The following is an 18,229-nucleotide window of genomic DNA, read 5'->3' as shown; positions in this document are numbered from 1 at the left end:
AAGCAGGGTTAGAGGAATTTTTAGTAGAACCTTTCTATATTTTTCCTCCACTACTGAGTGTCTGTAAACCATTAACCATGGAAAGAGTGAAAGAGAAGCACGAGGTTATGAGTGGCTGAGCCTGTGCCTGACTGTCTTCCTGATTTAGTACACAAATCAGGGGAGAAGGGCTATTGCTTGGGTCCAGTGAACATCTCATCTGTATAGATTTAAGGGCAATACCCTTCAATAGCAATTTATTAAGTAAAAAGCATGCAGGACTAAAGAAAAAAAAATAATTTTGATACTTCAGAAAGAGTAGTCTTAAAGGTGACAATGTATTTCTGGACACATGACTTAATTAACCTATTGAAATATTTCTCTTCAGAGTAAAATTTACAGAAGAATATTTTTGTCCTTAATTGCATCTACGGAAACATCAGGAATACTTAGACTGAGGAGCATAATATTATCTAGATGATAAAATGTGATCAATTAAGATAAATATATATATTTTTTAATATTCTCTCCATTACTTATTATGGCTAACTGAATAATGGTTTCTGATATTAAATGATGACTGATCACTCCTGCCTGTCAATGGAAAATATTCTTGGTGTTTTCTTCTGTTTTGCAACCAGCAATATTTTACACTTCAAATTTGGATAATCAAGTAAGGAGAAAAAAAATCTGTAACAGCCTTTCCAGTTTTAGCCAGTTCCCATTAATGCTCTTTGACATTGTCTTCATGTCGAGATGTTCATTAGAATTTTCGTCTAGTGTATTCGACTGAAGTGTATTAACTAATAACTATTTTTGTATCTTTTCTTTAAGCTGGGTAGATGGGACTCCAGTAACCTATGTGGCCTGGGCTCCTAATGAACCGAACTTTGCAAATAATGAGGAAAATTGTGTGGTAATGTCATCAAAGCCAGGTAAGTAACAAGTCTAAACTATTAGATTTTACTTCTCTTTGTTTGGATTATAACTGATGGTGTCAAACTTCTGCCTTTAGCTGCGATACAGTCTTTTACAGCTGTTTTTGGGAATTTCTGAAGAGGGACAAGCTAACAATATATGGTAACAGGCATAAACTCCAGTCATGGAAGAGTCTATGTCTTTAGAAGGGGGAGACTTTAGAACCACGTGTAATTTAATGTGGGCATCTGTTAACCTTTATAAGATTGACATTACACATTATAGGGTCTTTTACTACTTCTCTAAGTAAAAATCTAACAGATGAGCAGAGCCTATCTTTACTCCTATGAACTTGAGAAAATATTTATGATTCAGCTATAGAAGAAAGGGAATTGAAAGTAAAACCAATGAGTAAAAAATATCAAATATTTTATAATACACTCAAACAGTATAATGTGCTCTCAGATTGATCCAGAATTTCCTATCTCATCCATTTTACATCTGTTTTCTTTCAAATTTGTTTTCTGGTGTATTACCACTGCTGCCTGCAATGTAATGATGTCATGGCTTGAACCAGTCGTCAACAGGTAAAGACACTGTGGAGAGCCCTGGAAGAGCAGCAGGGTCAGGCATTCAAATTAAGCACAAAGTGCTACAGCTGTGCTACTATGAGAACTTCAACTGGCTCAGTCAGATCTGCAGTGGTTACTTTGCTCTCAGATCAAGCTGAAACCTGAGATATAAAATGCAGCAGATTGTGTTCTGATAAAAGAATATTCATCAGATTTTTTTTTCCTCATCCTCTGTCTTCTGTAATTCTCCTACTCAGTTGTCTTGGTGTGGGTGGGGGTAGGGAGGGTGGAATGGAGTTAACTGATGATAGAGCATCTCTTCTGAGTCACTTGCCCTTTCTTTGCAGTCCTTTATGTTATTTATTTATTCATTTTTGCAATTGCTAGGCAGTAGCCCACAAACTAATAGTGTTGAGCAGCAAAAGTCATAGAATCATAAAATCATAGAATGGTTTGGGTTGGGAGAGACCTTAAAGATCACCCAGTTCCAACCCCCTGACATAGGCAAGGACACCTCCCACCAGACCAGGTTGCCCAAAGCCCCATCCGGCCTGGCCTTGAGCATTTCCAGTGATGGGGTATCCACAGCTCCTCTAGGCAACCTATTCCTCACCACCCTCATTTTCTTCCTCATATCTAATCTAAATGCACCATCTTTTAGTTTAAAACCATTAGTCTTTGTCTTATAACCACACCCCATGACAAAGAGTCCCTCCCAAGCTTTCCTGTAGACTCCTTTTAGGTACTGGAAGGCTCCTATAAGGTCTCCCCAGAGCCTTGTCTTCTCCAGGCTGAACAACCTGTCTTCATAGGAGAGGTGCTCCAGCTCTTTGCTCATCCTTATGGTCTATGAAGACCTTCTGTTTGTAAACAATAGCTGATTGCATAAATATAGCATGCATGTCTTTTAATCACTTCGATGGCCTGAGAAACAGAGATTACCCTCTTTCTTACTCAAAACAGGGAATTATATATTATTGTTACAAATGTTATAACATCTTGACTTGTTTACTCAATCTAACTATTTTTAGGTTTGTGGAACGATGTAAACTGTGGTTCCTCCAATAAATTTGTATGTGAAAAACATAATAGCTCTATTAATTCAACGTTTGCTTCTCCATTGCCTCCTGGAGGATGTCCAGAAAGTTGGCTTCTCTTTAACAACAAGGTATGTCAACAAGCATCTTTAGCGAATTATGTATGACAGTGGGCCTGAAAAAAAGAACTGCAAAAATATGTTTTTATGGTTATGAAATAAATCTGCAGTGTAGTTATCCAGTCAGTACATGTTGGGTTGATAGCTGGACTTTTCTGGAAGTAACTAAACATTTAACTTTGCAGAGGGATACAGTAAAAATAGGTGTATGCTGAATAACTTTTAGAGAATATAGCCTGTGCAAGCTCAAAATACATTGTTACTGTTTAATAATACTTCTGTCCTGTGTTATGTATTTAAGTTAGGAACTGAAGCTTATAGTGGTTCATCTCAAAAAAAAAAAAACAAACAACAAACACACACCACCAAAAAACTCTTCAAGTGAAGTGATTTAGAAAGAATGCACTTGAACAATCCTGTTGGCTTGTATAGGAGCTCCCAAAGCTCTGAGTTCAGAAACATGATGTCAAACTACAATTGTTTTGAAAGCGATTTCACATACAGTCCTAGTCTGGAAGTCCTGTAACATAAGAATTTGTACCAACCGGAGGTGAAACTCCATTTGCCAAGGGCTGTTTTATCTGCTGTACACACTCTGCACTGCACTTGCATCCTCAGAATGTTAGGTCAACATGTCAATGATATTTCACACAGTTTGGCAGGATGAGCAGTTATAATCACAGTCATTAGAAGCAGGACAAGGAGCAGTGGAGATCGTTTTCTGCAGCTGTGTTACCCAAAGCCACATTTTCTTGAATTTAAATGATCCTTCTGTTACTGTAAGAAGCAGGCAGAAGAAAATGTGAAGCAGATTTATAGACCTGATGTCATTATGATAAATTTAGATGATACTCAATTCCTGGGTTGCACCTTATGTGCAAAGAGGGGCCAAATACCTACTTCAAAAGATGTATGTATTTTGTGCAAAGATCTTGCACGCCATTAATTTAGCACTCTTGAAATCTGTTATTTATTTTAGCCCTGATTTCTTCTGGAGAAATAGTGTCCTATAACTGGTTGATACTATTCATAAATAACAGTTTCCATGTTTGTTTGAGTAAATTGCTTGCTTTTTTTTTTTTTCCCCAGTGTTTCAAAATTTTTGCTTCCAATATAACAAGAAAACTTGTGTGGCATGATGCACGAGATATTTGTATTAATCTGGGAGGAAACCTGGCTACAGTACCAAATGAGCAAGTGCAAGGTACATATACAAGCTTTACTGAAACATGTTACCTCTCAAAGAAAAATGTTCATCTCCTACTAAGGAAAATACTATACTTTCCAAAATACATAAGCAAATTAACTGCTGAAAATGTCTTATTAGCCAGGTCAGTTTATACTTGGTTTTAATTCTGAAGTGTGAAACAGTAGATAAATTATTACATGTAAGAAATAATGTGTGTTTCTAGTTCTTTCAGTTGCTCAGTTTTCATGAAACTTCCAGTCTGTTTTGAGTGTGGTTGCACAAATCTCTCAATCTGACATCTGTATTCTCTGTCTGTCTCTCTTGCTCTCACTGGAAAACTGGCAATATGATTTTCTGAAATGCTACATGTACATATGTAGTAGGCAATAGCACATTTTCTAATTTACTCCAGTGTCTTTTTTTTTTGGGGGGGGCTATTTTTTCCAACCATAATGTTGTGTAAATTCCTGCAGATGCTTTTCTAAAAGTTAGTTAAAAGTAGATGGGTTCTATATTGGGAAATATGCTTTTAATATGGCTCCAGTTTCAAATTTGTCCACATCTTTTCATGCTTTGGGTGAGTCATGATGAGCTTTCCTTAATGAGTTCTTTGCTTCCCTCTAGCTTTCCTCCACTATCATTTAAAGGATGCTACAACTAATGTTTGGATTGGGATGAATGATATCAACAGAGAGTCCACATTTCTTTGGACAGATGGGAGCACTGTTTCCTATACCAATTGGGTTAGCGGTGCACCAGAAAAGGCACAAACCTACTTCAACTATTATGACTTTGAGTGGTTGGCAGACAACACTGTAGAGGTACAGAAAATTTAAGTAACCTGTATATCTTAGACAGACAGATAATTTTTCTTAAGGGGAAGCTACAGCATCAATAACAAGATGCTGAAACAGGACCTTTTGCATCAGATTGGGGTAGCAAAGTACCTGATATCCCTTCCAAATATACCAAGAATATTTGGCAGAGATTCTGAAGAAGGACGTTGTGCTTTTCATCATTTTTATATTGTAAAATACCAATTCTGTAAAACAAGCCCAGGGAGGAATATTTTAAATCAGTTCCTGCACAAACCACATTACCACTGACATTAAAGTTGCAGCACCAAGCAGAGAAAAGTTACAATAAACCAAAATTAAGGTTATTGTTGAAACATTTATTTGTCTACCTATGTGTCCCATTTCTGGATAATATGATCCCACATAGTTTCATTAGTTTCTAATGGTAAAAAAGGACATTTTCAACAAAAGAGAAATCATTCTGCTGAAATTAAATCTCCTTCCCAAAGGAAGGACATGCATAGTTTCTGCAGAAATTGTAGGCAACTGGAAAGCTGGTCATGGAAAACTTTTGACAATTGCCATCAGTCAGAGTTTTGAGTTTTTATGATTAAAACTTGTTTAAGTCAGTATAGCAGAGAAACCTGGATATGCTCAGAAATGCTGAAAGATGGACAAGGCCAATCCTGAAACTAGGAGAGCCATCTGAAGAAACTCTTGAAGAAATTAAGAATAAGGAAGTAAAGGGAAATTTTGGTTGTTCCCCAAAATACCTGATAATGATATCTTGATAATGACTGCAAACAACTGATAGCGAGTTCATGCTTTCTGTTAAGATAAATCCAGACTATTGTTTTCAATAATAGTTCATATTTTATTTTTTTCATACATGGATTTTTTTTTTTGAAGTAGCTGTACATAATTGTAAATCAGCATTGAGAAGACATATTGCAGGTACCCTAATAAATTCCGTAGTCATTAAAGGATTCTTAATAAAACTAGTGGGACTGTTTTTGTAGACAGTTCTTTCAAACTTTGACTGATATCAGTGAGAGCCTAGGTCAAATGGGCTGTTGAAAAATACCGGGTCAAGCCAATTTGAACTTAGGCAAAATGAACTATTTACAAAGGTGCTCAACGAGTTCCTCTCTTCTCACCTCTCTTCTCTGTCATCAGTCTTGCATTAGGAATATAGGAGCACCTCACCACATCCTGTTTGCCATTTCTAATGATTGCATACATTGTCCTCTCTTTCAGACTGATTGTGTTTTCATCATATATTCAGATGGGAAGTGGCGAGATGATAGCTGTGAAAATGAGAGAGGTTATGTATGCCAAATGAATTCACGTGAGTTCTGTTTAACCCAGTCTCCTAAACAGCATAAGTAGCTCAATTAGACAAGCATAATATGAAATGCATGGAAAACCGATATGATTTTTTTCTAGATTTGAGCCTCATTCTGAGTCTCTCAGATTTTCTGAGCACCACCAGTCTTAAGAGAAGTCTGTTTTTAAAGTACTTTTTATGCTGTAGATATTACTGGAGAGGATCCACTATCTCAGTTAGGATTATGTACCTAAATTACAAACAGTACTAGAGAATAATATTTGAAAACAGATTTCTTACTGAAACAGAAGTCATTTTGGCATCCTCTTTAAGTACAATGTAAACCATGGAGTTGCATACTCCTGTCTATCTCTGAGTAGAGCATGTAATCTTCATCTATGAATGTCATATGGAGTCTATTAAAATGTACAGCCTCTTGGCCGTGTCTTAATTGTTGAAAAACATTTTACACCAAAGCAAATAATGAATGTTTATTCTCCTGCTATAGATTTGTAATCATGCAAATTGTGTCAGCCCAGCTATGCAATAGGAATAGAGGAGCCAAAGTATGGGTAAAAAAACAGTTTTACCTCACCTTTACCACATCATTAGTAAAAACTAGCTGCCTCATTTCAATTAGCTTCTGCAGCTTGTTCACTCTCAATGTAGTCTGTGAGAAACGCATCTCACTACACAGCAAGTAAGTTTTTTAAGAGCTTTAGAGAGGCATTTTTATCTCATATAATCCCACATACAACTGTTCTTTACACATCACTGATTCACATGGTAGAAATAGACCCTGCTTGGCTCAAATGTTCAGACAGCATTCACCTTATGGACAGGCTAATGACTTAGGGTGAACAGAGTGGTGGTCAATTAACATCAAATATCAAAGTCTCAAGTTGTGATAATAGAGAACACCAGTAAATGCCTTTAAATACTAGCCCTAAAACCTCTGTACCAGTTACTCAGATATCCAGATTTAGTCAAAATATATAGAAGTGTAGGACGCCAAATATCTAATTTATGAGTCAGGCACCTAGCAAATATACTGCCTACTTCATGGGATTTTAATCTGCTTTTTACATTAACAAATTTGGTTTTAAATTTTTTTTGTTTGTTTTTCATTTACAAATTGCTCATGAGCTTAAATGAATATTTTGGCCTTTTGCTATTTTGCAACTTTTTTCTTTTCTTTTAATTTCTTGTATGCTAGATAGCCATGGTATGTTTTAAATTCATGCGTTCAGTTTTCTCTCCGTAGTTACCACACAGTTTGAAGTACCAGCAACAAATCCATCATCTGACTTTGTCCGTTATGGTGACAGTAGCTATTTAATCATCCCATCTGAAATGCAATGGGAAGAGGCTAGAAAAAACTGTCAAGATAAACATGCAGAGCTTGCCAGCATTTCAGACGCCTACATCCATTCCTTCCTGTGGATTCAGATGTTGAAATATGGAAAGCCGGTATGGATTGGTCTTAACAGCAACATGGTAAGTGCTGGACAGATGGGAAGTTCAGGTGCTTGGTGAGCTCTCCTGCTTCTTATAGTCCTGCTGTATGCCCAGTTTGTAAAAGTGCTGAAACAATCATCATGCTAATGGTTTCACTGTGTGTGTAATGATTTTATGTCTGATTTTGACTGTTTACTGTCAAATAATCTTTACTCATCAAATTGCTCACAGACTAAATTTAAACAAAACAGATTAGAGGGGGTGAGTTATTCTTAATTGCTTCTCTTGGGATGAGATTTGATACATGACTTAAGATGAACTTATCTGATTTTCTTGTTGTGTTTTAGAAGTTTGTGTTACTTCCAAAAAACCTTCCAAAAAGTAATGCACTGTTGAATACTATTCATATGTAGACTGCATGTAACTTATAACTACAGCATTCAGTGACATTGCTTAGTACAGTGAACAATGTTTTAAAAAAAACGGGCAACAAAGGGCTTTAAAGGACTTCCCCCCCACACCTTTTTTTTCCTTGGAAAACTCCAATAAACATGGAATGTCATGTGTCAGAAATTTTTATGTGGAAAAAATGAACCAAACCAAAACACAATGTTACCAAAACTTACGAAAATTACCAAAACTTAACTGTTTTCAGACTGGGAGCTATTATAAATGGATTGATAACTGGAAAACCAAAGTCACTAAGTGGGCAGCAGGGGAGCCAAAGGAGAAAAATGCTTGTGTCTATCTAGACCTTGATGGTACCTGGAGAACAGCATCCTGCAATGAAAGCTACTTCTCAGTTTGTAAGATATCAGATGGTAAGCAAATGAATGTACTCACAAATTGTATGATTTTGTAGAAGTGTGTTGTTTTCTCTCCTTGGGGTTTTAAGGTTGCATGATATAGACTGTTCCATATTTGAGATTCAAGGGAGCTTCCAAGTTAAATTTTCTAGCTGTAAGTTTGGTCATTGTATGCAGTTCAAGACCTGCAGACCAACAGAAGTGAACAGGAGTTGCACGGATTTGGTGAAAGTATGTTCCACTAATGGCACCTTCCTATAGTGACCACACACAGACAGCAGGCAGCTGTATGATGTGGGACTGCAGTAGTCATTAGACTATGAGAGCCTGCTGTGATGTGAAAATAAAAATTTGGGATGGGTGTCATCATTTCTCAGGGTTTCTTTTCCTCACAGTACTACAAGCCACTTAGGTATTGCAGGATGTGTTTTGCTTCCTTGTCCTGAGAAATGTGATTGGAGAAGTAAGATGTTTTGCACTGCTGACTGCCTAGCTTTCCCCAGTGTCTGGGCTGGGGGCCTGAAGGAATAGTCAGGAGCAGACGTCTAGGAAGTTAATGCTTAGTGGGAGAAATCCCACCCTACTTATGCACATGTCCCGCTTGGTGGGTTGCTCATAATACAATACAAATTTCAGCCCATATGTCATCTTTAGTTGTAGCTCCTACTGACCCTGCTCAGCTGCCTGGAGACTGCCCCGAATCAGCTGGTCTGCAAGCTTGGATCCCTTACCATGGCCACTGCTACTACATTGAAGCATCAATTGTGACAAGCTGGGCCCTGGCTTCCCTTGAGTGCACTCGGTTCGGTGAGAGGCTTCTCTATCAAGTGACAAGATTTGTAGAAATTTATACAAAACACACAAAAATGTAAAAAGATTGTTTTAAAAAGATCATTTAAATACTTTATTTACCTAAATCTGCAGATTTAGATGGGGCACAGCAGCTCCCTGTCAGTCTCTGGCCTCTGGGGCTTCATCCTGAGTGAAGTGGTGGGGAACCATGGCCACCAAGCACTTGCAGGGCTCTGTCCTCCACAAGAATCATAAAATCATAGACTTTCCTGAGCTGGAAAGGACCCAGAAGGATTGTCGAGTCCAACTTTTGGAGATGAAATGAGTGAAGCCAGCACGCATAAAGCTTTTGAAAGTTTCCATTTTTACAGACTTAAAAGAGGAGGTCAGTTTAGTAGTTGCTCATATAGGTTATGGTTGTTTGCTTGTTAATGCCTTTCAGGTGCTACCTTGGTTTCAGTAGAAAACATGGATGAATCTGACTTTCTGATCCATATGATACAACCACTTGTAAACAAAGTAGGAGGCTTCTGGATAGGACTTTACAGAAATGTGGATGGTAATGTCTTATTTTCAATGTTTAATTTAAAAATGCTTTTCTAACATTAAAAAAATGAGGATAACTTTTACAAAAAAATGTAGCATCTAATTTTACTTTTTTAATGCTTAACGTCAATAAATAGAAAGATATAATTCATGACAATAGGATGGTCCTTATTTGGTACAAAAAGTTTATCCTACTACTTGAGCTGGCAGATAATTTACACTAATGAAATGAAGTGAACAATATGATGATGCTTCTGCCTCCCGGTGAACATCACTGAATGCTTTGGGAGGAAGTAACCTCCCTGAATGTCCATGAAGAAAAGAAACTTCCTGCCTCTCTGACACAATCTTCAAATTTTAGTTAGCAGATTTGTTGAGTTGTGCCTTACTCAGGATGTCTCTTCTGGGTTTTTGACCTCAGCCTTCCCATTGTGAAAAAAATGTATATATTGTGTTATAAATTCCAAGTCAATTTAGCTTCATAAGGTTTATTCATGGGGCAAGTCAATAAAAGGCAAGTAAACAGCGCTGGGTGCATGGGGAGTCTGGGCTCCTCCAACACGCACGCCCGTTACATCAGGCGGCTGTTTTTTATGCTCCTAGGCTAATACATATTCATTACTACTTCTAGAAAAGGCAGGTTTATTATAATTAGTTCCCAGAATCCGAACCCTCCCACTGGCGCATGTGTATCAGTCTCCGGTGGTCCCACTGGGGTTTGTTTGTGCTGAAGGCTTGTAGTCTTCCTTCCAGGCTTCGTACGTCAGTCATCCTTCAGCTTCCCCTTTCTCCTTAATCTCTTGGCTATCAGAGACTTGGATATCAGAGATTTGCACAGCGTCCCATGCAATAGTTACAATAGTTAGCAGTTATTCTGAAACCCCTTTGTTCTCTTATCTCCGGATGTCAGAGACTCAAGCTTTACCCTTCAAACCCTCTATTGACACGAATTGGTGGACCATTCCTTACATATTGTAATTAATTAGGCTAAATTATCTGGATGACTTCCAGATCATGTTGCTCACTACCACCCTGGAAATGCTAGAAAAAGCTCAGGCCCAAGATGTGAGTTAAAATCAACCCAATAGTCAAAAAGTGCAAAATGGTCACGATAATCATTGTGACTTGTTACTGTCTCCACAAAGAAAGGTGAGACCCTACTGGCATTGTAACTGTTTGAGTATACTTTCCTCTAAAAACAGTGTTGCTTGACATGGTGACTTGACGTGTCTTTGGAAAGGACCTGGCTTCTTCCTAAGTGAGAAAAATAAAAAAAAAAGTGCAATAGCTATCAAAACTTGGATGATTCAAATGTTCTCTTATAAATTTGGTCACCATCTGTATAAATAGCTCTACAAATTTCTCCCCACCCCTTTACCTCTCCTTCTCTCTAGAAATATGTTATGTGCATTGTGTTGATCTACAATCTGTTTCTAGTGGTGGCCAGAAGCTGGTCAACTGTCAATCTACATAGATCACAGAGTCATAGAATGGCTTGGGTTGGAAAGGACTTCAAGGATCACCCAGTTCCAACCCCCTGCCATAGGCACCCACTAGATCAGGTTGCTCAGGCCCTCATCTAACCTGGCCTTGAACACCTCCAAGGGTGGGGCATCCACAGCCTCTCTGGGCAACTTGTTCCTGTGCCTCATGACCCTCTGAGTGAAGAATAGATCCTGGATCCAACAATTTACAGCATGACTGTGGAAAAGCACCAAACAGAGCCTGTCTGTTCATAATTTCCTACAAGAAGGCAGTGCTGGAAAATTGCTCATCTAGTCAGTATCACTCTAATGCAGGGTGCTCCATATGCATATGTCACAGCTCTTCTTCAATATATATGAACTGTTCAGGGCATAAAGTAAAGATTTATGGTGTTTCTGGAGATTTATTGATAGCCAGATGAAACTGAATGAAGAGATTACTCCATTTAGTTAAGTGATATTGCAGGTATGGATAACCTGACCAATAACAAAAAATATCCTGCAGCCAATTCTATCTGGAAGATAATTACATAGTAAATTTAAAGCAGATTTCTAGAAGAAGCATACAGAAGCATGCAGCATACAATCAAAAGACTTATTTTGCCATTAAGTAGTATTTTATTAAATGAATTAGCTGTGAAAATAATTAATGAATTATCTCTCCTACAATAATCCACTGCCTTTTTATAAGGTCTTTTTTCACAAATGTGAAAAAAATCACAATGAATGGCACTCAAATTCTAGCAGAGTCTCATTTCTAATATTCCATGCTGTGGCACTATTTTTGTAATATGGACAACTTTAGCAATTTCCAGAACTCAAATGTTTAAAAAAGTTTTTCAGTTGCAACTTTAATGAAGGCTGTTGTACTCTGGAATTTCTCATTCTATCTATAGCTATTTTGGGTGCCAATTAATGAAATACTATTATACCTATAATAATTTTCTACTGTTTTGGTGTAGCATTTCCTGAGCCACCTTACTTCAAGAATCTTCTAGCAAGAAAAATGATGTGGTCTTCTAATGAAAAAATGGATTCACTAATTTTTTCAAGTAATTTGCTGAGAAGTTATATATCTCATGGAAGTTTTTCAAAAATTTATTGCTCTATATGTTGCTCTTTAGACCAGTGGTTGTGGCTAGACAATTCTGCAGTGGACTTTGTTAACTGGGAGGAGAAAGAGACCAGTGTGGAGCACAATTGTGTGGAAATGACTGCACCATTTGGTTACTGGGCCAACACTGATTGCTCTTCTGAAAAGGGATTTATCTGCAAAAAAAACAAAGGTAAATCTTTGGGAATAGAGCAGATCTGTTTACTAGTAGCAATTGTACTCCTCTACAACAAGTCTGTAAATAATTTCTGATGGTTTGGTTTGGCATATCCCACTTTTTCAGATATTTGTATTTGCCTGTGTTTGCAGTAATGTCTGCTCTCACATGGGAATATGGTAACTTGCTGTATACACTCTAGATTGAGAATGAGACTTTTAGAAGACTTTTGAATACCTAACACAGACATTAGTATGGCATCTGTCAAACACTTGTCCAAACTTAGAACTTTTCCAGGAACTAAGTATTGTCATAATTGTTATAATCTTGCAAGGAAGATTTTGTCTGAATATTCAAGCTTCTTTTTCAAGCTTGTTGTACAGTAATTACATTACTGCCCAACATCAAAAACCAGAGTAACATTGGACCTGATTCAACAACCTCAAAATGCCTCAGGAATACAAAAATAACAGCTGGTTGTGTTGCAATATCAAGCAAACTTTCCTGTTAAAAAGAAGATTTAAATAAAGTCACTACAGAACCTGTCAAATCAGTATTTCTGGAAAATTTGGGCCAATAGTTGATATGCCAGACCAAAGTTTTGAAGGTGAAAAAAATAAAATAAAAAAAAAAAGCAAATTGCCTTTTTTTTTTTTTTTTTTTTTTTTTTCCTCTTGTATTCCCAAGTGGAGATACAAAAATACAATTGTCTTAAAGAAAGCACTATCAAGCCCTTTTAATTTAGGTGCTAAAATCAATCTTACCTAAAGATGGTTGTTGCTGTCTTTAAAACTGTGTACTTTCTTTTGTAGTACCTGTGAGACCAGGTTTAATTTTACAAATTTTGCTTTTTGTTCTGTCCTAGGCCTGGCATGTAATACAGTGGGGAGTCTTGTGCCAGTCGATAGTGAATCGTGCAGAATGCTTAATAAAAAAAAAAAAAAATGAAAGAAAAGAGAGAGAGAGAGAGATTAAAAATACAACCATGAAGCAGTTATCCTCAATGCACTTTTAATTTTCATCTTTAAATAACCCTGTCCTTGGCAGTAAATGAGTTTACTGCCATTAAGATTTTACTAAGAATTTACGAATTATAATTCAGCTATTCCTTTCTGAGGTTTGAAATATATTTCTTGTTATAGTTATGTTGGGACTGTATGCAAATAACCAAAAGAATTAATATCAGCAGTTAACGTCTTAGTTTCTGTGAAAAAATATAAAATAAATATTATCAGCAAATAAAAGCTAACCACATATTTTATCTAATTAAAACAGTTAGAAAGCACTAAAATCTTATCCATGGAATCATAAGATATTCTAATATACATGTATAGCTATTCCCTGCCTAAGTAGGGAGTTACTGTTCCTTTGTATCCATTTATTTTAAGTTCAACTCTGCTTTTTTGTTGTTGTTGTTTTCTTTTACATTTTGCTTTAATAACTTGTCCCTCAGTAGTGAACTTGTCCAAACTGTAATGCAAAGGAACCCTGAGGAGAAACACTTTCTTGATAATTTAGGAAGTCTTCTTTCAGCGTAATTTTTTCTTGCTGACTAAGAACATCTGGTATGTTTTATTTTTCCTCTTTTCTAAATTTAGTATATTTTTACACCTCTTTCTTAAACAACAACAATAACAACAAAAGATTTTTTAGTTATTTTATTTCTCTCTGTTCCTCTCTTTCGTATAGCCACATTGGATGATTAAAGACTTGGTTCACAGGGCATTTTCTAGGGAAGATATTTAAGAATCTCAGACTTCATTGTAACAGTGGCATCCTACCGAACATGAGGAGCTTCCTAGAATATACTATGTGAAATTAATCCCCAGTGTTGTACATCATGTTCTTAGTAAATTAAAACTAATATTAGAAGAAAAATATGAAATGATTTTTGAATGAACATAGAAAAAAAGCCAATATTTAAGTGTTATTAAATATTAAAACAAAGATTTTAATGAATTTACTAATGTTACATAGGAAGGTAAAACCTTAGCAACTTATTTTTTGCTTAAATTATGATGCCTTTTATAATAGACATATATGACATTAACACAATGGTGATACTTCAGTTTTTTTTTGTTGTTGTTGTTCCTGTACAATTTTAGTGAAACAGTCAAACTTATGAATTCTAATGAAGTGTTATATTGTTTCTCTCTGATATTCATTGAAGTTGAGCCAAGTGGAAGTCCTCTATATGAGAAAGGTAAGAGCTTTCATAAGAAAATTAGAGAAAACTTAAATAGGAAAACAAACAAACAAAAACCTTAAAATGAGTTTTTCTCAATCATCTCTTTTTAGAGAACAAGCTTTGCTCACAGTTACTGAGATTCATGGTTATAAATCTCTCAGGATAATCCCACATACACATGAGTTCTTGGGTGACTGGATTGCCACAGGGCTAACCCTGAGCTGACAAGCTCAGCAGTGATCCAACTAGTGACTAACATTGAGAACAGAGAGCTTTAACTTGGCTGTAAAAACCTATATAGGTGTATATGCAAATTGATTCCATAGGTATTATTGTAAATAATCGGACAGAAAAATATTGTAAAATTGACTTCCAAATAATTAGCACCCCTTAGCCATATATAAAGTGTGACCTAAAGCATGACCTAAATCATGACTGTTAAAATTGTGGCTCTCAAGATCTGCTCTTTATGGAACAAAGGTCTTGAGTTTTTCCCCCATTCCCTCATTAAGGCACTGGAAGATGCTGTAAAAATGATACTTCCGTGTATCACCGTAGTCCAGATCCACTGAGACCACATTAGTGTTAGCAAAAGTGATCAGGCTACTGATCAGTAACAACTCAGGGCTCAGACATACTCTGAACTGACTCCAAGTTCAGACAGGAGAGAAGAGCTCCTTGCTTTTCATGTTGTACATTTAATAATAATAATAGTAAACAATAACAATAATAATAATAATAATAATAATAATAATAATAATAGGGTGTCTCACAGTAATATGCATTCATTTCAGACAAGGAAAGGAATGAAGAGACTCATCCACCTGTTCATCTCTCTATTTGGCTTCTCCTTGTCTTGGCTATTCTCACTCTTCTTGGAGCTGGCATGGCAATCTACTTCTACAAGAAAAAAAAGGCAAAAACAACTATCAAGAGATACAGCCAATGAAACACTTCTAAAATTGCGGGTTTAGTCATTAAGGAATTGGTGAGAATGGGTTCTGTGGCACCTACTAATTTATAGGAGCAAGTTACATGCTGAAACTATATATATCTGTTGAAACTCTTCAGTGAAGACACCTGTGATTTTAAATCAAGCCCTCTGTCTCTTTTTGTGATAGCAGATTTTTTTATCATGTATCATTACAAAATAAGAATTACAGATTTATGTTGTACTTTTGTAAAAGTCAAGATGTTACTCCTAAGCATCTTAGCAAAAACACCAGTGTGAATAAATTGTCAAGAAGAAACTAACATACTGAAAAAAAAAATAAAAGTGAACTGCTGAGAATAAAAAGTTCTATCAAATATGATTATTATTTAGAACCGTATTTCTATTACTTTTTGAATGTGCAAAGAACTCAAAAAATAAGAAGAGCCCAACTGTGTTGAAATCAAGAAATCCTTTTGTCTGATAAACTTTACTCCAGCTGTCCACTTGTTTTATTGTTCCTTACAGCTGTATCCTCTTTAGCATAAAAATGGGGCTTGGGGCTTCGTATACTTGTTTCAGATAACTTTGGCATATAAAACTTTGCCAATTTCATTTTCTCCAATGGAAAACATTCCATACCCCATACCTCTCTATCTTTCTCTTTCTCTCAAGCTCAGAAGTAGACTTCTTTTTTTTTTTTTTTTTTTAATTATTATTATTTTATTTATTTTTGCTGTCTGCTGATATGATTGTTAACAGTAATACATTCAATAATGTGAATTAAAATATTTTGACTTTTCCAAAGGGTTTAACATTGCATTCCTCCTGACTGTTACTGTTGTAGAAAAAAAATACAATTTTTATTAGTATAATTTTCAAAGAGTCCTCTCAGCTTTACACGGTGCTGGTAGATCCTTAGTGACATACAGCACTGCTTCTCTGGATGTTGTCTCCTCTCCCACGTTTACAATGCCCAGTTTCCCAGTACTTTCCTTTCCCATGGGCCGGGCCTGGCCTTGCCTTGCAGCCTCTCGTGCATATGTGATGGCTGTGCTCAATTTAGCTCAATAGAGCCAACATTCGTCTATGCTGATCGTGTTAGGTACTGATTGCCAAAGGCTGTCTCTCAGAAGTGTCACAATATTAAACAGGAAACAAAAATAAACTAGAGTATAAAAACACTTGGCAACACTTAGAATATCACTTCAGCTGCATGCTGCTGAATGTTACCAACAGGCAAAGCACTGGGACCATCACTAGGACTATTTGTTAGTCATATGGATGCAGCAAGAAGCCACAGCCAAGATGCTGAGTACCAATACGGTTGCTCCCAAGCACCTTGGGGGCCATTTGAAGGAAAGGGAAGGGAGGTGCTCCCATCTGAGCAATCACTTTTTAATAAAAGGAGGGCTTCTCTCCCCATATCTTTGAATTCAGCTTGAGTAAACACCAGTCAGCTTGAGTAAATACCAACTTGCAATTTTTAAATGCAAGAAAAAGGAACTGAAAATTGAGGAATGCAGCAGATTATATGAGGAATCTACAAGAAGATAAACTTTAAGTCATTAAACAGCAGAAATCAGTACAAAATAAAATTTAGGTGAGCTGCAAATACCAATTAATCACTAACCACTTTGTGGGGAGTACTTAGCCATAGCACTTACCATTTTACACACAACTTGCCTTCTCTAGGCTATGGAGAACAATCAAGAAATTTAAAAGCAATAATAATAAAAAGGAATAAGTTTTCCTTTCTAGGCACTGGAACCCAGTTTTCTTAGCATAAATAAAATTGAGAGTTTAGCACACTGCTACATCAGCCTCTGGCACAAGCATAATGTGGCACGCAGAACACTCCCTGAGGCACTGGTAACCAGCATCAGTTCCTCTGTTAACTTTTAGCCTGTCTCAGTATCTGCACTGAGCTTTCCCAGTCGTTCTGCAGCGTTGGGGAGCTGAACCCTTAAAGCATTCATGCAGTTTCACTGATACAAATAAACAGAAGGAACAGCAGGATTTGTCTGCATGTGAACATTTGCCAACAGAACTTTGTCAGCATAGTTGTACAAGAATTGCCAGGCCAACATAAGTCTTCGGGTGAGCGCTTTGGGCACAGATTAAAAGGACCTTTTTGATTTTAGCTTACTTTAGTTTAGTTCTAGAACAAGATTTCTCCCTTGTTGGGAATTTCTTAGATAAACAAATATATAATTTTGCTTGACAGAAGTACTGCAGGCCTTAGTTTTCTTCCTGATGCAGGGAAACTTATCACTAGCCTGTGGCATTGAACATATTCACTTCTTTCAGATCTTCAACCAGTAGTTTTAAACAGCCCAGCCTCAACTATGATCAAACTGTGATCAAAGGAAGGAGTGTAATAGTGCTGAAAGCAAACAAACAAAACCTCCATAATTTTAGCCCTCAAAATGAGCAATAATGCACAATGCACTGAATACTGCAGATTCTGTAAACTATGCTGTCTTCTAGACTTTTACTGTGACACTATGGTGATGTACTGAACCTCTGGGGTCTTGTCTCCCTCTTCTTCTAAGGTGTAAGAGTAAAAGCAAAGGTTAGGTTTTTAGTCCTTGATATTTTGCTGCAGGTTTCTTATCAACACTTTTCATCACAAGCTGCTTTTTTACAGATTTGGCTCTTGTAGCACCTCAGCATCTGACCCATTTTTAATATTTGCAAAGTCACAGAAGGGACAAACGTCTCCCTTCTGTTTATCATCTCTAGTAACAAGGATGGAAACTAGTTTTGGAAGCAACTTGCTCCTCAAAGAGAGCAATGTTTGCTATGTGCACTT

The 18,229-nt window shown here is 36.7% G+C and overlaps 1 protein-coding gene across 1 annotated transcript in view; it reads left to right on the top strand.

The window, feature by feature from the left end:
- LOC311431473 (macrophage mannose receptor 1-like) overlaps nt 1-15,780 on the top strand; it is a 37,033-nt gene extending 21,253 nt beyond the window's left edge. Inside the window, 13 exon segments of the mRNA XM_084508976.1 lie at nt 814-914; nt 2,501-2,637; nt 3,715-3,829; nt 4,439-4,635; nt 5,869-5,959; nt 7,203-7,435; nt 8,052-8,217; nt 8,857-9,009; nt 9,437-9,553; nt 12,149-12,310; nt 14,466-14,498; nt 15,278-15,390; nt 15,392-15,780. Of these exon segments, the coding sequence (XP_084365102.1) occupies nt 814-914; nt 2,501-2,637; nt 3,715-3,829; nt 4,439-4,635; nt 5,869-5,959; nt 7,203-7,435; nt 8,052-8,217; nt 8,857-9,009; nt 9,437-9,553; nt 12,149-12,310; nt 14,466-14,498; nt 15,278-15,390; nt 15,392-15,457 (1,684 nt within the window). The 3' untranslated portion in view covers nt 15,458-15,780.
- Nucleotides 15,781-18,229: the final 2,449 nt, after the last annotated feature.

The sequence above is a fragment of the Aythya ferina genome (assembly GCF_964211825.1).
Source record: "Aythya ferina genome assembly, chromosome: 2".
NCBI classification, from domain to species: domain Eukaryota; kingdom Metazoa; phylum Chordata; class Aves; order Anseriformes; family Anatidae; genus Aythya; species Aythya ferina.
The sequence above is the reverse complement of the archived record's forward strand: the minus strand, read 5'-3'. Positions and strand labels throughout refer to the sequence as shown.